At 42.9% G+C, this 25,614-nt stretch overlaps 2 protein-coding genes across 4 annotated transcripts in view; both read right to left on the bottom strand.

The window, feature by feature from the left end:
* LOC124015608 (zinc finger protein 652-like) overlaps positions 1–16,811 on the bottom strand; it is a 28,731-nt gene extending 11,920 nt beyond the window's left edge. The window contains exons 1-4 of one of the 2 annotated variants that reach the window (XM_046330957.1): positions 16,543–16,811; positions 7,530–9,036; positions 6,843–6,990; positions 4,948–5,063 (exon numbers count right to left, since the gene is read on the bottom strand). In XM_046330957.1, coding sequence (XP_046186913.1) covers positions 4,948–5,063; positions 6,843–6,990; positions 7,530–8,729 — 1,464 coding nt within the window. In that variant the 5' untranslated portion in view covers positions 8,730–9,036; positions 16,543–16,811. Of the gene's footprint in view, positions 1–4,947; positions 5,064–6,842; positions 6,991–7,529; positions 9,037–16,537 lie in introns of both variants that reach the window. The other variant, XM_046330958.1, reaches the window with a different exon arrangement.
* A 1,001-nt stretch (positions 16,812–17,812) lies between these two features.
* On the bottom strand, positions 17,813–21,571 carry LOC124015486 (prohibitin-like). 2 transcript variants are annotated; one of them, XM_046330706.1, is made up of 7 exons: positions 21,431–21,571; positions 20,745–20,839; positions 20,248–20,409; positions 19,902–20,044; positions 19,583–19,699; positions 19,266–19,361; positions 17,813–19,080 (listed from the first exon to the last, which is right to left on the bottom strand). In XM_046330706.1, the coding sequence occupies exons 2-7, from the start codon at positions 20,827–20,829 to the stop codon at positions 18,868–18,870; spliced, it is 816 nt and encodes a 271-aa protein (XP_046186662.1). In that variant the 5' UTR covers positions 20,830–20,839; positions 21,431–21,571; the 3' UTR covers positions 17,813–18,867. The 2 variants fall into 2 exon arrangements, with proteins under 2 accessions (XP_046186662.1, XP_046186663.1); XM_046330707.1 differs by having other exon boundaries at positions 21,435–21,500.
* Positions 21,572–25,614: the final 4,043 nt, after the last annotated feature.

Raw genomic sequence — 25,614 nt, forward strand, 5'->3', positions numbered from 1 at the left:
AATGTGCAGTTCAAGAAGAGTTAAGAAAATATTTACCAACTAGACTAAAATAAAAAGTTATAATAAAAAGTAACACAATATGATTTATTAAATTGTTCAGCAGTCTTATGGCTTGGGGGTAGAAGCTGTTGAGGAGCCTTTTGGTCCTAGACTTAGCGCTCTGGTACCGCTTGCAGTGCAGTAGCAGAGAAAACAGTCTATAACTTCGGTGACTGGAGTCTCTGACAATTTTATGGGTTTTCCTCTGACACCGCCCATTGTATAGGTCCTGGGTGGCAGAAAGCTTGACCCCAGTGATGTACTGGGCCGTACCCTCTGTAGCGCCTTATGGTCAGATGCCGAGCAGTTGCCATACCAGGCAACTGGTCAGGATGCTCTCGATGGTGCAGCTGCAGAGCCTTTTGAGGATCTGGGGACCCATGCAAAATATTTAGTCTCCAAAAGGGGAAAAGGTTTTGTCATGCCCTCTTCAGGACTGTCTTGGTGTGCTTGGACCATGATAGCTCGTTGGTGATGTGGACACCAAGAAACTTGAAACTCTCAACCCGCTCCACTACAGCCCCGTCAATGTTAATGGGGGCCTGTTCGGCCCGCCTTTTCCTGTAGTCCACGATCAGCTCCTTTGTCTTGCTCACATTGAGGAAGAGGTTGTTATCATGGCACCACACTGCCAGTTCTCCTCCCTATAGGCCATCTAATCATCGTCTGTGCTTATCAGGCTCACCACTGTTGTGTCGTCAGCAAACTTAATGATGGTGTTGGAGTCGTATTTGGCCAAGCAGTCGTGGGTGAACAGTGAATACAGGAGGGGACTAGTGCACACCCCTGAGGGGCCCCAGTGTTGAGGATCAGAGTGGGAGACAAGTTGTTGCCTGCTTTTACTCCTTGGGGGTGGAACATCAGGAAATCCAGGATCCAGTTGCAGAGGGAGTTGTTCAGTCAGGTGCTGAACGTTGAGCTGCAGTCAATGAACAGCATTCTCACATAGGTGTTCCTTTTGTCCAGGTGAGAAAGGGCAGTATGGAGTGCGATTGAGACATCTGTGGATCTGTTGGGGCGGTATGCGAATTGGAGTCAGGGAGGATGCTGTTGATGTGAGCCATGACCAGCCTTTCAAAGCACTTCATGGCCACTGACTTGAGTGCCACGAGGCGGTAATTATTTAGGCAGGTCACCTTCGCCTCCTTGTGTACAGGGACTATGGTGGTCTGCTTGAAACATGTAGGTATTACAGACGCAGTCAGGGAGAGGTTGAAAATGTCAGTGACACTTGGTCCGCGCATGCTTTGAGTACACGTCCTGGTAATCCGTTTGGCCCAGCAGCTTCGTGAATGCTGTCCTGCAAAGGTTTTGATCACATCCGCTACCGAGAGTATTATCACACAGTCATTCAGAACAGCTGATGCTCTTGTGCATGCTTCAGGGTTAATTGCCACTGAGCAGCTCACGCTTACAAAGGTTTCCCTTTGTAGTCCGTAATAGTTGTCTAGCCCTGCCACATCTGACGCGCATCAGAGCCGGTGTAGTAAGATTCAAAGTTCATCCTGTATTGACGCTTTGCTTGCCCAATTGCTCGTCCGAGGGCACAGCGGGACCTATAAGCATCCGGATTAGTCTCCTGCTCCTTGAAAGCGGCAGCTCTAGCCTTTAGCTCGATGCGGATGTTGCCTGCAATCCATGGCTTCTGGTTGGGACATGTACATAGTCACTGTGGGGACGACGTCATCGATGCACTTATTGATGAAGCCGATGACTGAGGTGGTGTATTCCTCAATGCCATTGGATGAATTCCGGAACACACCCCAGTCCGCGCAAGAAAAACCGTCCTGTAGTGTAGCATCCGTGTCATCTGACCACTTCCGTATTGAGTAGATAGTCACGGGAACTTCCTGCTCTAGTTTCTGCTTGTAAGCAGGAATCAGGAGGATAGAATTATTGTCAGATTTGACAAATGGAGGGTAGGGGAGAGCTTTGTATGCATCTCTGTGTGTTGAGTAAAGGCGGTCTAGGATGTAAGTTTTCCCGTATCAAAGTCCCCGGCCACCAGGAATGCCGCTTCTGGGTGAGCACCCTCTCCCTTGCCCATGGCGTTATAGAGTTGGTTGAGAGCGGTCTTAATGCCAGCCTCGTTCTGTGGTGGTAAATAAACGGCTACGAATAATATAGATGAGAATTCTCTTGGTAGATAGTGTGGTCTACAGCTTATCATAAGGTACTCTACCTCCGGCGAGCAATACCTTGAGACTTCTTTAATATTAGACATCGCGCTCCAGCTGTTATTGACAAATACACACATCCCCACCCCTGGTCTTACCAGAGGTAGTCTCTATTCTGCAGGTGCATGGAAAATCCCGCTAGCTCTATATTGTCCGTATCGTCGTTCAGCCACGTCTTGGCAAAACACAAGATGCCACAGTCCCCAGCGTCCTGTTTGTAGGACAATCCCAATCGTAGGTCATCAATTCCACCCTCCAATGATTGCACGCTAGCAAGAAGAATGGATGGCAGTGGGAGCCCACTCGCTCGCCTACGGATTCTCAGAAGGCTGACCGATCTGTGGCACCCTTTTCTTCATGCAAAAGGCCTGTTCCAGTGAAAGCAGGACATCCATCTCAAAGGACCCGCCAAAGGAAAAAGTTTCTTCCGCGTTGAGTAATCACTGTTCTGATGTCCAGAAGTTATTTTCAGTCATAAGAAACGGTATCAGCGACATTAAAAAAATAAGTTACACAAAACACACAAAAAAGAACAAAATAGAACAATTGGTTGGGAGAATGTAAAACGTCCGCCATGTTCCTCCGCGCCATCTTGTATATTAGCGAACGTTGGAACTCTTATTGGTCTATTAACTTATACCACCTAGTGATGTCACCAGGCAAACCAAAAAACTCCATCCATGCAAAACTTGAGGGGTATACTACGAAGGAAGCTAGATCTACTCAGGGTTTTCTAAGGCTAGCCAGCTTCAGTTTGCTTCACATTCAAGCTCAGGCTTAATCCATACTACGATGTTGGATATTGCTCGTCCACCTGCCACTAACTCTGGCAGGCTTATAACTGCGTGTAAATGTCACACATGGCTAGCAAATGCTGAACTCTTCATTGAGACCATGCTGAAACATCAATCCATGGGCAAGTCGGTACCACATTTGAATTTGTGCCAAAATCGAATTGAAAGAAGTGTTGTACTGCAAATTTAGCAGGCTATGGTCCGAAACGGGCTTTTAAAAGTGATATTTTTATTTGATTACTTATCGTTAATGCCGGCTTTGCTGTGCTTTTCAAAGCATAAGCACCTCCCACTCCTAGCAATAAAATAATTGTATTAAGTCATACAAAAAGTTTACTGTGTGTGAGGTTTCAAATGCATTCCGTCATTACTAAAAATGTGGAAGGTGATAGGAATTTTAACATTACAATTGAATATTCAGTCGTCTTCCTCACATGAAGGGGATGATGCGAGAGGGAAGGGATCTGAATTTATTGGTCCTCAACTCGCAGCTCAGACATTCCGTATAAATGGAGTTACTTGACCCGGGGCAGGTAGTTATGAAGGATTCCTTGCCATAGAAATGTATCTTGATGAGCCTCGTTGTACTGGTTATCCCGAGTTGAACTCAAGAGTTAGCTCTCTAACTGCTCAAACCTCATTCGTAGTATAGGGCTCCACTGATTGGATGGTCCTATGTAGATAGTTGCTGGTTGAATTTTTAAACTATTAGGAATTAACACCTATCAACTGTTTTCACTTTTACAGTGTTAGTTTCATCAGCTGTCGTACAACAATATTACACAAAACACAGAAAAAACACAGTTGACTGCACTGGGTCTTTAAATAAAGTAAACAGTCCAAAATAATCCAACTTCACCCGTCTGTATTTTTATTCCAGTTATTCTGTACACCATGTGTATTCATGGTCTGCTAATGTTTGACATGGACATGTTGCATCTAGACCGGGTTGCTTACACCAGTTAGCCGTTGCTACAACTGTGTGACCGTAAACATTTAGGGATAGTTTATATGTAGTCAAGTGTGCCTTGGTTCAATAGTAATCACCATTTTGGAGCAGTCACAGTACAAGAGGCCATATTATTCTGTTCAAACAACCCCATAGTTGTCTAAATCCTGCCCAGTCTGTCTTGAGTTAGCAAGTCAAACCTCACCAGCTAGAAGTCAATATTTAAGCATTCTAAAACAAATATGAATACATTGACATGAATACTATTCATTCTCTGTTAAACACTGTCCTTATAACGCAAATATTCATGAGAAAAAAAAGTGTATACACTCTCTATAAAGTAATCTTGAACTTAATCTTCTCCAGACCGAATGCAGGTGGATGTTCTATTTAAAAGATCTCCATCCATCATGCATGAATGAAGATGTGTTATTGAAGGGTTTCTGTAACTGGTATATTGCCACTTATCGGTGTTTCTTACCCCCATCTAGTGGTCTCTCTAGCACCCTACTCTATTACAATCCTGTGTTATACAGTATATTCTGAAGAAATTATCACATGGTATATGTAAAAAGCAATATTTGATGACATTTCTCTGTTCGCTTTTGTATATAATCTAGAACATGCATTCTATTGTACTAGGTACTGATACATTGACGTTCTGATGTGTTTTCTTGCTTGATCATGTGACATACAATTATTCTTGAAACAGAAGCCAGGCATGCGTGCTGACGATTCCGACTGATGGCCCGAGGCCGAAACATCTGTGTTTTGTTGTCACCTTTCATTTATGATTTTGAAGGGAACCATGATGATTTTAATAAACATCTTTATTATGCTTTCAAGCCTCAGTTTTGGATTTATTTTCTTTTTGTTTTTGACAGTGTCTCCATCTCTTCCAATACTCTATAAAGTGAAATAAATCTTCTGTTTCAGTCTGTGTTTGAGTGTGCGAAGGACAGTGCGACTGCAAGTCTAAACAGCTCACCTCACAGCGGAAGGGCTTCTCCCCAGAGTGCTGCAGCGAGTGAACCTTCAGGGACATGCTGCGCTTGAACGACTTGCCACAGGTCTCACAGGTGAACGGCATGTCCTTAGTGTGAGCTGCAGGGAGAAATTAACAGGTTAAAGGAGGACAACTATATCAGAGGGACAGGGGACAGATATTGGGGCGTTAAGTTTCATGATGCTCAAAAGTGAAGAGTATTTATTCTCTCTCAATAAAAGAGAGCGATCTGAATGTAGCTCCACGAAAGAGCAAGACAGGCAAGCGAGTGAGTTCCTTCCAATTGAGATAGATGTACAGAGCCCTGCGAAAGTATGCCTACCCCTTGCATTTCCTCACATTTGAATGTTACAAAGTGGGAGTAAAATGGATTTAAGTTGTCAAAAATCTACTCAACATACTCTAATGTCAAAGTGGAAGAATAATTCCATGTAGATAACTCAAATATAGTCGTTGCATAAGTATTCAGCCCCTTTGTTTAGACAAGCCTAAATGAGTTCAGGAGTAAACTGTGGCTTAACAAATCACACAAGTTACATGGACTCACTCTGTGTGAAATAATAGGGGTTGATATGATTTTTTAATTACTAACCCTTCCTGTCCCCTATACATACCACATATGTAAGGTCCCTCAGTCAAGAACTGAATTTCAACCACGGATTCAACTACAAAGACCAGGGAGCTTTTCAAACGCCTCATAAAGAAGGGCAGTGATTGGTAGATGGGTAACAATAACAAATCAGACATTGAATATCTCTCTTTAAGCATGGCCAAGTTAATTATTATGCTGTGGGGGATGTATTTACACCACCCAGACACAAAGATACAGTCGTACTTCTGAACTGAGCAGCAGGACAGGAATGAAACTGCTCAGGGATGTTACCCTGGTGATATTGAAACCATTACAGAGTTCAATGGCAGTGATGGGAGAAAACTGAAGATGGCTCAACAACATTGTAATGGCTCCACAACAATGACTTAAATGACAGAATGAAAAGAAGAACACAAATATTCCAAAACATGCATCTCGTATGCTACAGGACAGTAAAGAAATCCTGCAAATCAATGCACTTTATGGCCTAAATGCAAAGCCTTGTGTTTGGGGGAAAATTCAACACATCACTGAGTAACTGCCTCTTTACTTACAAGCATGGTGGTGGCTGCATCATGGTATGGGTATGCTTGCCATCGGCAAATACTGGGGAGGTTTTTGAAATAAAAAAGAAATGGGATGGAGCTAAGCACAAACTCTTAGAGGAAAACTTGATTCAGTCCGCTTTACACCAGACACTGGGAGAGGAATTCAAAATTCAGCAGGACAATAACCTACAACACAAGGCCAAATATACACTGGAGTTGATTACGAAGAAGACAGTGAATTTTCCTGAGTGGCCATGGGACAGTCGACTTAAATCTACTTGGAAAATCTACAGCGAGACTTAAGAAATGGCTGTCTGGCCATGATCTGCAACATCTTGACAGAGCTTGAAGAATTATGAGAAGAATAATGGGCTAATATTGCACAATAAAGGTGCGTAAAGCTCTTAGAGACTTAGCCAAAAAAACTCACAGCTGTAAACGCTGCCAAAGGTGTTTCTAACATGTATCGACTCAGGGAGCTGAATACTTATGCAACAACAATATTTTTTAACTTATACATAAAAATAAAAAAACACACATTTTATTCAACTTTGACAGAGTATTTTGAGTAAGTTGTTGACAAATTGAAATTAAATCCATTTTAATCCCACTTTGTAACAACAAAATATGAAGAAATCCAAGGGGTATGAATACTTTTGTAAGGCACTGCATATCCTATTTGGGACATTTGGGAGTTACCAGGAAGAGCAGGAATAGACAAACTGGAGTCCACCTACCAACCATGTGCTTGCGGACATGAGCCATCGTGTAGAACTTCTTGTCACAGATCTCACAGGCAAACTTCTTCTCTGCGTAGCCGTGCACGATCTTGATGTGCTCGTGCAGCGACCACAGCTTCTTGAAAGACTTGTTACAGGAGACGCACTGAGCAGCAGAACACCACACACAGATAATGCATTAAGAAACGGGTGATGACTGTTGTTGTTTTGTGACATTGATTACCCCGATACACCCTGACAGAATCCAAGAACAGGAGGAAGCAGCTGAGACAATCCCCGTGTCTGGAGGCTGCAGATGGTATTTCCCACACTGCTGTAACAGTATCTGTCTGGGCTGGTTCCTAACGCTCCGATTCCCTCTGCTGGACAAATCGTTTCTTACATCCTTCAAATCCCAGAAATCTGGCCTTGATGACAAACTGAGATTTTAGTTTCACTGTACCTGGTACGTAACTGTACCCAACCAAAGTACCTAATCAATGGACTCATTTTGATTGCTCAGGTCAAAAACACATTGTACATCTAATTAAAAAAGCAGAGGCCAGGGCAGCGTCCCAAATGGCCCCCTTTTCCCTACATAGTGCACTACTTTTGACCAGGGCCCCCGCATGGCTCTGGTCAAAAGTAGTACACTGTATAGAGAATAGGGGGTCATTTGAGACATGCACCAGCTCTCCTCCTTACCTGGATGTTCTTTTCACAGTCAGTCTGCTGGTGTAAGGCCAGCTCACTCTCCAAGACAAACTTCTTGCCACACTTGTCACAGATTTGCATGCGTCTGTGTGTGACGTTCATGTGCTTCTCCAGGTACCAACGGGTGTTGAAGACACGGGGGCACTTTTCACACGCCAGCGTCTCCCGCTCCTCCCCATCCTCTTTATCCCCCGTGGCAGAGCCAGCTGAGGATGGGGTCCCCTTGCCCTCCCTGGCAGTCCGGCGCGTCCTCTTGGGCGGCTGGGTGGTCTTCTTCCGTCGGCCCCTGGTGGTCATGCCGGTGGTGCCCAGAGCAGTGCACTGGGTCTTCCTCCGGGGCTGACTGGTAGCGGGGGCCACCCCACGCCGGACCCGCTTGGCTCTCGTTCTGCGGCTCTCTATTTCTTCCTCCTCTTCTTCCTCCTCATCTTCCTCCTCCAGATCTTCGTCCTCTTCTTCTTCTTCTTCCTCCTCCTCCTCCTCTTCTTCTTCACTGCAGTGTCTCTCTGAGGCATCAGTTTGGGGGGCGGACTTGTCCCCCTTTGATACGTTAAGTGTCTGATTGTTCAAGTTGACCTCCACGATGATCTGCTCCCGCTTGAAGGACTCCTCCTCCTCCTCCTCTTCCTCAGAGTCCTCGGAGGTGCCCCCATTGCCTGCCTGGGAACCCTGCGCACCCCCCTCCTGCCCTACTGTCCCCTCTCTGTAGTACTGCTGCTGGGAGGACAGCAGACCCCCAGTCAGCTGTGGGGACAACTGACTGGGGGTCTGGTCACCCATGGGGGTCTTGGCTGCCATCTTGTTGTCCACTAGCACAGAGTAAGGCTTGCCCCCGCCCTCCCGCTTGTACAGCTTGCCCGCTAGGTCCAGGTCTGGGGCGGGGGAATGGTAGTAGGACTGGGCCACCTGCTGCGTTCTGCGCCCCTCCTGTGACATCCCACCTGGGCTGGACACCTCTCCCTTCAGGCTCTGGCAGGATTTCATGTGTGTGGGAGGGGGAGACTGTAGTAGTGCTAGTTGAAGCACAGCCAAAGGTTTGTTAGCAGTGTTGGTATTCTTAAACTGTGAGAGTACCCTCGCTATGTTGTAAGGAGGGGCAGGGGGAACGGAAGCAATCCCCCACCCCTCCCGCCACTGAGGAGACAGGAAGGAGGAAGGGAAGAAAGCGTCACCCAGATTCAAACAGGGCATCCATGCTTAAGACTGAGGACAGACTGCGAGTGACATTCTGCTACAGCTTTGTTCCATAGGCTTCTGTTGAGCTCGACTCTCAAAGCTTCTCTGGAAGCTGGGGTGTCTGCTCTTCAACCTCTGAGGTTTCGGTCTCTCCGCTGATGAAGCCTCTCAGGTTAGTCTCTCGCTCGAGGCTGTCAATGTTATATTGTCCGTCGGGGCTTCAGCCTTTAATCTTCCGTCTTGAGGGGGAGCTTCACGCCGGACTTTGAGCCGCAGTCGGAACTTCTGTGCCTCGTTTCAGGAGCCATCTGCAATCTGCCGCCTGTGACAGCAAGAGAAACAGAGAACGAGAGATTAGGCTGAATTGTGTGACAAGCGTGTGGTGCTGCCTCAGAGCGAGTGTGTCTGATGTGAAACTACAACCTGGGGTAGGCGTTGTGAACCGAGACTGAGCCATGCTTCACCGCAACCGTTTCACTGGCATGTGTGAACATCCAAACCACACGCATCAGAGCTCCGTGAGAGAGGACTTAACCCCAAACACACTCCTCCTGCTCGTCACAATCTATTTATGCTTTCAGGTCAAGTCATCTTTCATCAATCTCACCATCTTGTTAACCAGACTTGATATATTCCATTATAATCATTAAACAAGCAAAAAAACGATACGGTCACATTTAATCAGAAAACCCCATCTTCCATCTCGGCTTTCGAATCACCAGTTCCGCAATACTTAAATCTCAGCTTTCACATTTCAATAGCAGTTAATACCCTGCCATGTATAACAATATTCGTACACTGGTATGAAATAGACAATTTTGCTTTATTTACTTTGCCAGGTAAGTCATTGAGAGCACAATCTCTTTTACAATAACGATTAATGACAGAGCAATGATAACTGGAAATTGTGTAGACCTCTCTCGCAACAAACTTATTGAAAAAGTAAGCAATTTGCTCATTTCAATTGGCACCTTGAACTCTGATTAAAGGTGTGTGCTACTTCAATGCATGTATGATTTGCACTCGTACCGTAACGCCTATAAATGTCACCCACCCCCACACACACGCACCCACCCACCTATTGTGGCAGTTACAGCGCACAAAATAACCACAGTATGGGAGCTGTAAACGAGCTCAACCACAGGAAACTGTACATCAGCTTCTCGGTGTGAGTGAGTGATTGAGCGAGCCTGCACAGCGCATGTGATCAAAGAACAAATATATTTTGCGTACAGGAGAGTGTTTGGAAATGTAAACGAAGCGCTTGCATTATTCTTGTTACTTGGCGTTTGAGGGGTCATTTACTGCCTGCGCCTATAACACCGTCATGGCAGTGACCCTCGAGGCACAGTGCTCGAGGAGATGACACCAGGAAGTCGGACGTAGCTACAAATTTAAGCTTTTTGTTATTTCCACATGTATGTTTGACCCCAAATGACCTTGGGCACGGTCGCTGACTCAGCACAGGAGTTGGTTTCTTGACTTGCAACGACTTCGAGAGCCACTAGAAAAAAAAACATTTCCTCTCTCATAAACAACAAACATCCTCTGCTCAACGGCCCAATATAGGCTAAATGTCACAACCCACCTCAAGTCTGATCAAACCCTCCCACCTAACTCAAAACTAAATACAGGGAGATTCCACAGCTGCTTTCAAATCAAAGCAATAATCGAGACAGATAGTGATATTAGAGAAGACACCTTTTAAGCAATGACTTCATAACTATTCTGGTACAGACAGTCTACAATAGTGATGGGAGAAAATGTACAGTTACATATCACTATATTACTGATACTTTGACTCCAAGTTATGATTTGAAAGATGTGTGTGTGTACACACACACACTAGAGGTCGACCGATTAATTAGGGCCGATTTCAAGTTTTCATAACAATCGGAAATCGGTATTTTTATTTTTTAAATATACCTTTATTTAACTAGGCAAATCAGTTAAGAACACATTCTTATTTTCAATGACGGCCTAGGAACAGTGGGTTAACTGCCTTGTTCAGGGGCAGAACGACAGATTTTCACCTTGTCGGCTCGGGAGATCCAATCTTGCAACCTAACAGTTAACTAGACCAACGCAATAACGACCTGCCTCTCTCTCGTTGCACTCCACAAGGAGTCTGCCTGTTACGCGAATACAGTAAGACAAGGTAATATGCTAGCCAGCATTAAACTTATCTTATAAAAAACAATCAATCATAATCACTAGTTAACTACACACGGTTACTAGATATTATACTATTACTAGATATTATATAGCTTGTCCTGCGTTGCATATAATCTGAGCATACAAATACCTAAGTATCTGACTGAGCGGTGGTAGGTAGAAGTAAACATTCATTCAAACAGCACTTTCGTGCATTTTGACAGCAGCTCTTCGTTGTGCGTCAAGCATTGCGTTGTTTATGACTTCAAGCTTATCAACTCCCGAGATGAGGCTGGTGTAACTGAAGTGAAATAGTGAAATTGCTAGCTAGTTAGCTAATTGTCGTTGTGTTGCTGGTTCGAGCCCAGGGAGGAGCGAGGAGAAGGGCGGAAGCTATACTGTTATACTGGCAATACTAAAGTGCCTATAAGAACATCCAATAGTCAAAGGTTAATGAAATACAAATGGTATAGAGGGAAATAGTCCTATAATTCCTAAAATAACTACAACCTAAAACTTCTTACCTGGGAATATTGAAGACTCATGTTAAAAGGAACCACCAGCTTTCATATGTTCTCATGTTCTGAGCAAGGAACTGAAACATTAGCTTTCTTACATATTTTTATTTGTTACCTTTATTTAACTAGGCAAGAGAGTTAAGAACAAATTCTTATTTTCATTGACGGCCTAGGAACAGTGGGGCCTGTTCAGGGGCAGAACGACAGATTTGTACCTTGTCAGCTCGGGGGTTTGAACTTGCAACCTTCCGGTTACTAGTCCAACACTAGCCTACCCTGCCGCATAGCACATATTGCACTTTTACTTTCTTCTCCAACACTTTGTTTTTGCATTATTTAAACCAAATGGAACATGTTTCATTATTTACTTGAGGCTAAATTGATTTTATTGATGTATTATATTAAGCTAAAATAAGTGTTCATTCAGTATTGTTGTAATTGTCATTATTACAAATAAAAAAACTCATGGGAAAAAAAATCAGCCAATTAATCGGTATGTTGGTCCTCCAATAATCAGGATCAGTATCGGCCTTAAAATCATAATCAGTCGACCTCTAATACACACTCCTAGAAACCTGTGTCAAAACACTGGTATTTTTCATCCTATAGTTTGTTCCCCCATCTTTTTTAAACATGTTTTCAGCTATTTTATTTCCATGACTGATCAAAACTAATTTTCTCTTGCTCTCTCGTTTCTCTGCAGAAGACATAGTGAGCAACATGTTTGGAACATCAAATGGAGAAAAAAAATGGGGAAAAAATTGCAGTACCGAATCGGAATGCATATTTAATCGTGAGAATCCCAATACATATCGTATCGGTACCTAAGTATCGTGACAATATCGTATCTTGAGGTCCCTGGCAACTCCCAGCCCTAGTCTAAAAGCAGTCTGTTCCCGATGATGTGGAGAGTAATTCTGATCAAGCCAAAGAGGACCTCTAATAACAGATTGTAGGCCGCTGGACTGTGTCTGAGGCCGAGCTCCACACACAGCCCCAAACTCTCTGGGTCCACCTCCGCCTCTATCCACTACACTAACTTTGTGAGAACTACAATTCTGGAACAGACCGACTCAAATACACACATGCCTACACATGCAAGCACTCAAACAGAATGCCTACTGCTGTGTGTGGACAATTTTTTATTTTATATAAAAATAAAAATAAAACATAGAATCAATCAGAGGACAGACATGCATAGGCATTTAGACAAAAGCAAAACAATACACCCCCACCCACCACCTTTCTTCCGGTGCATGTTTACTTTCTGAGAATTGGACCGCTCTAGGTGCATTACAACCACAAGAGGAGGGAGTGGAGAGCACTGCGCGGCAAAGAGCACCTCGTCTCACCTACTGGAGCATTAAAAACTCCCTCAGATACTCTCCTGCCCCGTATGCAGGCGTGATGTTAGATCTGCCAGAACCAATTCAATAGGCCCTGTACTCTCTTAACAGCTGCGTATGCACAGGAATGTAGCAGGGTCAAGAAGACAGAGGCCTGTGCATTGATGATCCCTCTGAGTGGAGTGAGTGTCAAATGAGTCACGGCTTTCCTGATGTGTAGCGCAGGCAGATGTAGGCCTACCTTTACACTAAGAGTTTCAAACTCATTCGGAGGGCAGAGCGTCTGCAGGTTTTTGGTTTTCCCCTTTCAATTATGACCTGCATAACCAGGTGTGGGGAGTTCCTTATTAATCAGTGACCTTAATTCAATCAAGTACAAGGGTGGAGTGAAAACCCGCAGACACTCGGCCCTCCGTGGAATGAGTTTAACATGTGCCTTACACCGAAGACTGAGGGTTCGTTCTGCTCAGTGAAGATTTGCAAAGAAATTACTGGACCAGAACTTATGACAATTTTGCACAAACTTAGTGCTGTCCCGGTCATTAACATGATCAAACAGAGAGCGTGTGCAAACGTTCCACAACCACACACAGGACAGCTGAGGTTACGCAACTCCTATTTAGTAAAATCCTTACTTAGATGAGTCACAGTAGAGTTTCACTCACAATGAGAGAGCACGGCCCTTTGATGTGGTGAGCAGGAAGAGAGCAGACTTCACAATATCAGTGGTAATTGTACGATTACCTTGTCAGATGTCGAGGTTAAATTCAGTGTAAATTCGGTCGTTTATGACTCCGCTTTTTCCAGTTTGGTAGTGCTGAGCGATTCATGCTTTTTGAGGTTGGTCCTGTTTCAGCTTGCTTATTAAAAATAAACAGTTTTCGATTTAAATTATTTCTTTATACATTAAATGCACTGTGTATTATGGGAGTTGAATGCTGTAACACAGAATAAAACAATTAATACAAGTTGCAGTGAGGTAGTGACTACCCATTACTGCTTATCACTTATTAACCATAATTTATTCACAGTACTTTAATCAAATATTTATGTTGTGTATATTACATTTGTTTTAATTGATGACTATTATTTAATCCTAAATCATCTCTATAGAGCTGCTGCTTACGCAGTTTGACAAAAAAATATCACTATTTCTTCAAAGTAAATACGGTATACTGTTATGACTGCTGCATACCAACTGTCAATCACTTAGATCATGTATTTTCAGTTAAAGATACCTTGCAAAGAAACTGATCTCTATCCCTCACTTTGTAGAATATTGGCCCGTTGGAAACTACAACTCCATACTACATCGCACAGTTCGGGCTTGATCTGATTTGTCTCTAGAGAAACTGTGCAATGTCTGCAATGAGCTCACAGGAAAAAAAAACAGAACAAAATGGAATTCAAATATTTGAACTGACATTGGTCAATTAGTTGTTAAAAAAAAAGATCTAATGTATCTGCAAGATGGGCTCAAATCCTGTGCAGATGCTAATCGCAAATTTATGTTGGTAAATTGCATGTAGATGGTGCCATGTCGAGGGTATGCATCAAAGTGTGTCAGGTGAATCCTTCCCAGAGGTTTAGTTTCAATTCATTATTCTGCATCATTGAATTCCACCCTCCCTCTGCCTGTGGACTTTAATGAGCTTTCCCTTGGAGGCAAATGTGTGAGGGTTCACATTCCTGACTCCAAACTCATAAGACCTTAACCAGCTCACTGTGTTGCGCACAGGAGGGGAGCCCCATGCCCCTGTAAGTATTTGTGCCTAAGCTTTCTACATGTATAGATAGAAGGGCAGTAGTGGTAGGCGATCATGCTTTGAACCTCCACTCGTTCCTAAACTCTAACCAAATGCATGGCCTACATTTCTTTTTTGCTCTTTCCCTCAGTGGTATAAAGTACTTAAGTAGTTATTTCAAGTATTTTTTACTTAAGTTGTTTTTTGTGGTATCTGTAATTCACTACATCCCTGAAGAAAACTATATACTGTTTACCCCATACATTTACCCTGATACCCAAAAGTAATTTTGAATGCTTAGCAGGGCAGGAAAATTATCAAAATTCACACTTATCATACCTACTGCCTCTGATCTGGCGGACTCACTAAACACATTCTTCGTTTGTAAATGATGTCTGAATGTTGGAGTGTGCCCCTGGCTATCAGTAAATTAAAATAAACAAGAAAATTATGCCACCTGGTTCGCTTAATATAAGGAATTTGAAATGATTTACACAAAAGTATATTTTAGCAATTACATTTACTTTTGATACTTAAGTATATTTCAAAGCAAATACTTTTACTCAAGTAGTATTTCACTGGTTGGCTTCCACTTTTACTTGAGCCATTTTCTATTAAGGCATTTTACTTTTACTCAAGTATGAGATTGTTGTACTTTTTCCACCACTACCCTCTCTGTGACAACACAGGAAAGAAAGAGGGGGAAGGATCGGACGATGAAATGCAACAACGTAGGCTAATGAGATGGTCCATGGTGAGTCTCAGTTTTGAAAGGTGAGAAGTCTGTAAACCTTAAAGTAAAAACACTAATAAACGCATACTGAAAGCCCATAAAATACATGTCACAGTCATTCGTGAGAGCTTGCCATTTAGCTACTATTGACAAAAACATTTATCTATGAAGTTGGGTCTGACGATGTGTTATGAAGGAACTGGAAGCTAATGTTGTTTTAGAAATGAGGCTATATTCAACACAGCGAACATGTGCATGGCAAATGACACCTCATAAAAGCGTCTGCACAACCGACATATTGTGCTCAATAAAAGTTGACATTTTGTTTCGCAAGAATTGGCAAGGCTGCAGCTGGGCCTAAATCACTGCGGACACACTGCAAAGCAATCCTTTGCCCATTTCTCAAACATAACAGTTGATCTAGCACGAATGCTAACTCTGCTTCGTTTGTAATCAATCTGGCCTAGCTAGCTATTTCGCCAGCTGGCTAGCTAGGTTAACTTGCTTAGCTACGTCAATTTGGCGCTAACTTTACCAACCCGCGATTTATTTTCAAAATACTAACAATTGATAAAATACACATGGCTATATTAGTTGAATCCTACAAACTCCAAAACAACGCATATTAACAACTGTTACACGATTGAATGCAGTTTTTGTCGGTAACAACCAACTTTAAAAAATGAGTGCAAAGAAAGGGTTAAACAAAAAGGAAACGTTGGTTGGTCAAGACCGTCGGACCGAAGGCCGTTCGGCTAGCCAATTTATTAGCTATCTAAATAGATGCTTTTATTTTACATTAGTTGGAAAAATACATACTAACAAAGACAGAAACCATTTGAATGTATCTACCCAGCTAAACAAGCTCGCCACGCACTGTCCGTTTCACCAGAAATAATACTAGCTAAAGCAAATGTGAATTACCATGGCACACGGCTAACGTTAGCTAGCAAATCCTAGCTAATCACAGACGACTTTCACTTTTTTTTAACCCAAAACCTCCCAGATATAAATCGGCTAAACCGATATTTTACACCAGTATACAATCTTGCAGTATCAAATCTTATACAATGTTAAACATGTCATTATTTGTTAATACAATTGTTTAACAATCACAACTACAAGAATCTTTAAAAGAAAATCCTATTCCCGATGAAAACCCTAGCATGATAGCGCACAGCTCGTTACATACTCCATGACGGTTTATTGTCAGCAGTCTAGCTTGATAATAACCAAGACAAGAAAATCATTCATTCGTTTTGCATTGTAGACAAATGTCATGTTTGTAAATACATTAAATATACAATAACTTGTAGAGAAATTTTACCTTACCTTCGGTGAGAGCGCCCTCTTTCTCATTTCGTGCAATCAGTTGCAAGGGATTCTGGAGTGCTGCAGACCCACAAAAAGAGCCAGCTACTGTTGCAGTTCACCACTGTTTGATAATCCTATTGCAAATGTGTTTGTACTAATGCATTTTTAGAATGTATGACACTGATATGTTAGCAGTGCTACTGTAGATCCATCGCTACGTGGCCCAGACAAGGTCTCGCGCGCACTTACGTTACCGACCTCACTCATCCCAGGCACTGACAGGCAGGCCGCTGTCTGGGTTGGGTAGGCGCGCCACAATTTTTTCGTCTCCCCTCCAAACCAGACAGGGCACGATGCGCGCACTCGTGTCTGTCCCCATCTTTAGCCGGGAATTTCTAAGAAAACCAGAGCTGGATTGGGCACGGAATCAGTTACTGGAAAAAGCGTACTGCATGCAATGTACATCTAAATGGCAATGCCCAGATGTCGGAGATTTCTGTTGGATACATTTTTTCCATTGCCAATTTCCTGGACATAGAAGCCTATAAGGATGGATGTACTAACCAAACACAGTAGATTAAGACTGCTCCGTTGCTCCTGTCTGTAACCACCAATCTAAAATGAAATGTGTAATAATGTGCAACTGTATATTTAGCAACTTTCCCTTCTGACCTAGGTACTGAAATGTGTAATTGTCATTTGAAGTATGCCAATTACGGACATACGAATACATTTACATTTTAATATTTACTGTAGTGCCCACAACTATGACTGTGTAAAACAAACAGGAAATCATATTTACATCGTGTAAACGACACAGAATGATGTACCGTTTTAAAAAAAACTCCCATTATGCAAATGTCTGTGCTAAAATGTCTACAACCTATATCAGGTTGTTAGATTAGGAGGTGAAAGGCAATAACAAAAACATCTGATATGTAATAGAAATATAAACCTAAAACTGGCTACCACTACTTTAGTTATCAGTGTATAAACTACATTGTATGCATTTATGCAACGGTAGCCTAACAATGTTTCTGTTCTCTGCCTCAATGTATACCTCAAAAACAGATGCTTAGGGAGTCCTTTCAACCTCTATACAGAATTTACACAATGGCAGACAGAAGTTAAATCTGGTCTACATTTTATATTTATGCACTCAAGTACAGGTATTCAGAAATTGGATGCAAAACTCACAATACATTTACAGGGTCCGCTTGTAGCTACAAATGAGAAAACCAGAACAACCCGTGTCACGTTTCACAGACTTGGTACACACACAGAGCCGTCACTTTGCTGTAGAAATAATTTTATTGTTAAGTTGAGACATTAAGTGGAATGTGGTGGCTTGCATATCCTCCCTCCAAAATAAAGACAACGACATACTTTAAAAGAACGAGGGAAGGATGCAACCCTTGACCATCTTACAGGCACGTTTCATACCACTGGGCTAGGAGGGCCATGTCACTGAGGACCATGGATGAGGTGGTGTGGACAGTGTGCTGGTAAACCAAAGATGATTCCGTAGAGAATCCAATCAAGTAGAGGGGAGTGCAGCACTGGGATGTCATGGCAATCAAACTGGGAGGATTTTAGGAAAGCTAGCTTGTGAGGGGACATTTGACAGGCCATCTCTACACAATAGACAGTCCAAGGGATGGGTACATTCAGAGTCATATTTACAATATATGGCTCTGGATAGATTAGTTCAGATCATTTGTGTAGTTCAGATCATTTGTGTAGTTCAGATCATTTGTTTGTAGGTCATTTAAAGTTATGAGTGGGAAAACAAGGGTGCTTTGGACCCCACACTACTTGTGTATAGTAGCAGGATCTTATTCACCCAGGGAGGTTTGATTGGCTGAGATGAATGTAAATCCAGTTGATTAAATAGCGTGTCCCCTCAGATCAATAAATCCCCAGTATTGTGATTGCTGTGGTGGTTACAATAGGGCTAAAATGTTCTACCTCTCTCATGATATTCCAAACAGCTCTTTCCCTAAATGAACAATTACAACTTCGTCATATCACAGGCCCCTCGGTCACTGCGCTGAATTTTCTAGACAAATCCAAGAATTTACTGCATCACCAATTTTGTTTTTTTGACAGAACTTACTATATGTAGTTTACCATAGATCAAGCCCCAGGCTCCCTCCTCCCCCACACACTGACCAAACATCAGAACTTCACCACACTCCGAAGCTGAAATTATTTCACCAGTCCATAGTTAGTGGGAGGAGAGTGTGTAAAGGTGGACGCCCATTCCCCTCGCCCCACATCCCCTCCACGGCCCATGCATTTGCTGGTCACAGAGAGGGGCGGTTAGGTCAGGGTGTGTGGGTCTCACTGGGGAAGCTGCAGGAGTGTGCCCTGGCCGGCAGGCAGGTAGGTGACGTTGCGGGAGCGGGACAGCTGGAAGGCGATGTCCTCGGCAGCCTCCAGCTTACGCAGCTCTACCAGGCCATCTCCAGCCTCCTGCAGAGAGTTAGCAATGAGCAGGGCGGCCTGGGAGTCACCCTCTGCTGAGATGATGGCTGCCTGTTTCTGTTGCTCGGCCTGGGGAAGTAGAGAAGAAACACACTTTACTTCTATTCATCCTTTATGAAGGTGTGCAACATCAGAATCCCTTGGTTGTTTAGGGTCACTTCCAGCTTAGTGTATTAAATGCACGGTCATCATTCTTATCACCTTACAGAATAAATCTCTGTCAATGTCTCAAACAAACCCTTTCTCCTTTTTACCTTCTCCACGACAAACCTGGCCCTCTCGGCCTCCTGCTGAGCCACCTGCTTCATCTCAACAGCCTCTGTGAACTCCTTACCGAACGTCAAGTGTGTCTGAGGAAGAAGGAACATGAAGTCTTCAATTAAAAACCACAGAACATGTACAAGTGATGACCAGACCCACTGAGTAAAACACTGTTGCTTCCTTACTCATTAAAACAGTGAAATGAAACATTTGGGCAGAAAAATATTGTTCTCACAAGGTAGTGTTATTCAACATTGTAAATCACAGGAATTAGTCATTTTGAGTGTTCTATCCCTTTAAAACAGCTCACCAGTGAGACGTCATCCAGGATGAGGCCGAAGGTGTTGGCTCTTTCTGTCAGGTCGTCACTGACCTGCCGGGACACCAGCTCTCTCTGGGTGATGAGCTCACCGGCATCAAACCGGGCCTGTGAGGTACACACAAACACACCTATATAAACACACAAATAAATAACAGGATAGTGTAGACTTCACTGCAACCCAATGCCACTCAGCCGGTTTGTAATTATAATTTTTTTTTTTAGAGGTGGAGTCTGCTTAAGAGAGTCATTTTACCCAAAACGTCAGGGTAAAACCATAAAGGAAATGTAGCATTAGTCTAACACTCACCACCACAGACTTGAGGACCTCTGTAGTGATGGATGGCAGTACCCTCTCGTCATAGTCTTCTCCGATGCTGGTGAAGATGCGTGGGAGCTGGCTAGTCACCGGCCGGAAGAGGATACGCAGTGTGATGTTCACATTCTGCAGATCTGGGGGGGGGGGGGGGGGGTTTAAAACATTACAAAAAAACTGCAAGAGGACAGTTGACGTAAAAAGGACATTACATTAACATTATTGGATAGAGCTTGAAATTAAACGACAGAAGGATAGGAAGGTAAAAGCTTTTACTATGCCAGAGAAAGACTTAAGTGTGAAAGCGATTGCGCCTGTCCTTGTGACTCATGTTAGTTACCTTTGCTGCCCGTGATGACAGGCACGTTGCGTGGACGTGAACGGCAGTCAAAGATGATAGGCTTCTGTACCCAGGGAATGAGGAAGTGGGTTCCCTCGCCAACTACAGCATCTTGCACTCCCCGGAACCTGTCAAATATAACTGCCCGATGACCTGCGTCAACTGTAACACGTGAAGAAATATTAGGACAATTCAGGTTGGTAGTGTTATGGAACTCACAACTTTAAAGCCTCATATGTCATTTGTAATTTTTAGTATTGCATCCCAGTGTTACCATAATATCAAGATCGCTTTCGGGCGGCAGGTAGCCTAGCGTTTAGATCGTTGGGCCAGTAACCAAAAGGCTGCTGGATCAAAACCCAGAGCTGACAGGCTAAAAATCTGTCGTACTGCCCCTGAACACGGCAGTTAACCCACAGATAAGAATTTTTCCATAACTGACTTTCCTAGTTAAATAAAGGTTATATCAAATGATCCATTTGAGCTCACTGTCTCACCATTGAAGAGGGCCGAGTTCACAACACCCCCACCAACGGCGAGGGCCAGCCCCAACTTCCCGATGGATTCAAATAGTTTCGCCATGTCTGTAGCCCTGAAGGGGAAAGAGAAGCGATACATTTACGATAAGTTCTATTGGAGCTCACCAGATAGAATTCTAGATCTTAAATTATATATTTGATGTGGTGGTATAATACATATACATGTAGGTAAGTAGCTCCTAAAGCTATCCAAATAAAAGTGTTCGTTTTTCCAGAGCTCTAAATTAGTCCCTTCTGACTTGATGGCCTTGGTCTGTCAATGATGCCAATTAGCCATTAGCCACACTAGCTAGCCAAGCAAGCAGACTTCGCAACAAAAACGACCAACATTTAACTAGCTATGAAAATTGAACCATTTGTCACACAATGTCGCACCTGGACATGTCATGCCTAGCGATAGCTCTAGATTAGGGTAACAAACACTATCATGACGATCTGTAGCTACATGCTCACGCTGCGACATGAACTCGCAAATTGGTCGCTCGTGTCCATGTTACTCAATGCGTACCTTCCCGGTTTACTGAATAATTACCCACACAACCATTCACACAGCATTACAATACCAATATCTGACTATTAAGGGAGCTTTGTTAATGATATATTTATACATGTATAATGTCAGAACGAATTAAATTAGCACTCACCTACTGTTTTGTCAGTTCTGTCTATGACCTCCGCCGACGTTAGAACGCATGATGTTTTTTTTCTACACAGCATGGGCATCAACTTGTAACAAACTCCTCTCTGATTGGATAAGTAGTGCTCCGGGACTTGTTTATCGATGCAATTCATTGGCTAGTGAGATTATCGCTGAGCATTCTGGTTGCTGAAGTTCACCAACTATGATAATAGTAATATTATGATATAATTAAGCAATAAGCACGAGGGGGTGTGGTGTATATAGCCGATGTACTTAGTGGCAACGCGGTGTGCCTGGATACAGTCCTTAGCCGCATTGTGTTGGCTATATACCACAAACTGCCGAGGTGCCTTGTTGCTATTATGAACTGGTTACCAACGTAATTAGAGCAGTACAAATGCATGTTTTGTCATACCCATGGTATACGTCAGCCAATCAGCATTCAGGGCTCGAACCACCCAGTTTATAATGATAATTATATATTTTTTTGTTATTCGAAAAGGGTTTAATCACAGAGTTTTTAACCCCTAACCATGAGGTGCAACATCGCAAGACATCCAGGAACGATTGCGAAACAGACCATACCCGGGCCAGGGTTTTGAGAAGTGAAAAATTATTCGTTAGTTTTCCCAAAATCTAAAGGCACAATCTATATTTGAGCCACAGTCGTATTACTCCAACCTCGTGAAACTGACAAACTAACACGTTTTTATGTTCGTCAAAAACAACTTTATATCGAAGGAGTGCCTTTGATTTGACGGAATACACAACTGCAGTTCAGCACTAAACAACTCTTTAGACGCGATGACGTGATTCTGCGCATGAGTTTGTAGGCCATTGTCGCCATGACATCGCCGACAAGTGGGATTTCTATTGGATAAGCAGTTTCAGCAGTTTCATCTTCAAACTGTACTGTCTTTGGTTGAATTAATCATCTCTTTGGCGAGAATAATGCATAAGCCATAATAATGCCATTTGTTTGACTGTTTCTTCTTCAGTTAGTTGAAATATTGTGTATCATTTCAGAACGTTCAGTGGCTGGTTACACACACACACACACACACACACACACACACACACACACACACACACACACACACACACACACACACACACACACACACACACACACACACACACACACACACACACACACACACACACACACACACACACACACACACACACACACACACACACACACACAGTCTTGTGAAGAGGGCACGACAACACCTTTCCCCCCTCAGGAGACTGAAAACATTTGGCATGGGTCCCCAGATCCTCAAAAAGTCATCCTGACCGGTTGCATCTCAGCCGGCATCTAGGCGCTACAGAGGGTGGTGCGTACAGCCCAGTACATCACTGGGGCCAAGCTTCCTGACCTCCAGGACCTACAGTTGAAGTTTCAGAAGTTTCACATACACCTTAGCCAAATACATTTAAACTCAGTTTTTTTACTATTCCTGACATTTAATCCTAGTAGACATTCCCTGTCTTAGGTCAGTTAGGATCACCACTTTATTTTAAGAATGTGAAATGTCAGAATAATAGTAGAGAGAATGATTTATTTAAGCTTTTATTTCTTTCATTACATTCCCAGTGGATCAGAAGTTTACATACACTCAATTAGTATTTGGTAGCATTGCCTTTAAATTCTTTAACTTGGGTCAAATGTTTTGAATAGCCCTCCACAAGCTTACCACAATAAGTTGGGGAAATTTTGGCTCATTCCTCCTGACAGAGCTGGTGTAACTGAGTCAGGTTTGTAGGCCTCCTTGTTCACACACACGTTTTCAGTTCTGCCCACAACATTTCTATAGGATTGAAGTCAGGGCTTTGTGATGGCCACTCCAATACCTTGACTGTGTTGTCCTTAAGCCCTTTTGCCACAACTTTGGAAGTATGTTTGGAGTCATTGTCAATTTGGAAGACCCATTTGCGACCAAGCTTTAACTTCCTGAATGATGTCTTGAGATGTTGCTTCAATATATCCACATAATTTTCCATCATCATGATGCCATCTATTTTGTGAAGTGCACCAGTCCTTCCTACAGCAAAACACCCCGACAACATGATGCTGCCACCCCCGTGCTTCACGGTTGGGATGATGTTCTTCAGCTTGCAAGCCTCCCCCTTTTTCCTCCAAACATAACGATGGCCATTATGGCCAAACAGTTCTATTTTTGTTTCATCAGACCAAAGGAAATGTCTCAAACAAGTACGATTTTTGTCCCCATGTGCAGTTGCAAACCGTAGTCTTGCTTTTTTTAATGGCAGATTTAGAGCAGTGGCTCCTTCCTTGCTGAGCGGCCTTTCAGGTTGTCAATATAGGACTCGTTTACTGTGGATATAGATACTTTTGTACCTGTTTTCTCCAGCAACTTCACAAGGTCCTTTGCTGTTTTTATGGGATTGATTTGCACTTTTCACACCAAAGTACGTTCATCTCTAAGAGACAGAATGGGTCTCCTTCCTGACCGGTATGATGGCTGTGTGGTCCCATGTTGTTTATACATGCATACTATTGTTTGTACAGATGAACGTGGTACCTTCAGGCGTTTGGAAATTGCTCCCAAGGATGAACCAGACTTGTGGAGGTCTACAATATTTTTTTCTGAGGTCTTGGCTGATTTCCTTTGATTTTCCCATGATGTCAAGCGAAGAGGCAATGAGTTTGAAGGTAGGCCTTGAAATACATCCACAGGTACACTTCCTAAAGCCATGAGATAATTTTATGGAATTCTCCAAGCTGTTTAAAGACACAGTCAAAGTATGTAAACCTTTGACCCATTGGAATTATGATACAGTGAATTATAAGTGAAATAATCTGTCTGTAAACAATTATTGGAAAAATGACTTGTGTCATGCGCAAAGTAGATGTCCTAACCGACTTGCCAAAACTATAGTTTGTTAACAAGAAATTTGTGGAGTGGTTGAAAAACTCGTTTTAATGACTCCAACCTAAGTGTATGTAAACTTCCGACTTCAACTGTATATACTAGGCGGTGTCAGAGGAAGGCCCCAAAAATAGTCAAAGACACCCAAGTCATAAACTGTTCTCTCTGCTTCCGCATGGCAAGCGTTACCGGAGCGGCTAGTCTAGGACCAAAAGGCTCCTTAACAGCATCTACCCCCAAGCCATAAGTCTGCTGAACAATTAATCAAATGTCCACCCTTACTATTTACATTGAGACCCCCCCCCCCCCTTTGATTTTACACTGCTGCTACTCACTGTTTATTATCTATGCATAGTCCCTTTACAAATTACCTCAACTAATCTGTACCCCCGCATATTGACTCGGTACCTGTATCCCCTGTATATAGCCTCGTTATTGTTGTGTCATTTTCTTTTGTTATTTAAAAAAAAAGTTTTACTTCAGTTTATTTAGTAAATAGTAAACTCTATCTCTTGAACTGCATTGTTGGTTAAGGGCTTGTAAGTAAGCAGTTCACGGTAAGGTTGTATTCGGCGCAAATACAATTTGATTTGATTTGTACAACTAACCTTGTGGGGACACATAATTCAGTCCTATTCAAAATTCTAACCCTAACCTGTACCCTTATCCTTTTTATTTTTTTATTAAACTTTATTTAACTAGGCAAGTCAGTTAAGAACATTAAGAACAAATTAAGAACAAATTCTTATTTACAATGATGGCCTACCCCGGCCAAACCCTCCCCTAACCCGGATGAGGCTGGGCCAATTGTGCGCCGTCCTCACCCTAACCTTAACCTGAAAACCTAACCTTAACCGTAACTCTAGCTCCTAACCCCAACCCTTAACCTAATTCTCACCCTAACACTAATTCTAACCTTAACCTTAAACCCCTGAAAATAGCATTTGACCTTGTGGGGAACAACAAAATGTCCCCAGTTGGTCAAATGTTGGTTAATTTATTATTCTTGTCGAGACTTCACAAGTATAGTTAAACACGTCCATGTCCACACACACACACACACACACACACACACACACACACACACACACACACACACACACACACACACACACACACACACACACACACACACACACACACACACACACACACACACGGTTCGTTGAAAGACAAATGTATCTCATTACTGGACAATTCTAATCTAGGTTTTCAATTGACCAATGCATTGATTCCTTTTTGGACATGTGAACCTGGCCTTATGTTCGCCCCCTGGCGTTTGCAATGAAGA

This window comes from Oncorhynchus gorbuscha, linkage group LG26 (assembly GCF_021184085.1).
Source record: "Oncorhynchus gorbuscha isolate QuinsamMale2020 ecotype Even-year linkage group LG26, OgorEven_v1.0, whole genome shotgun sequence".
NCBI lineage: Eukaryota > Metazoa > Chordata > Actinopteri > Salmoniformes > Salmonidae > Oncorhynchus > Oncorhynchus gorbuscha.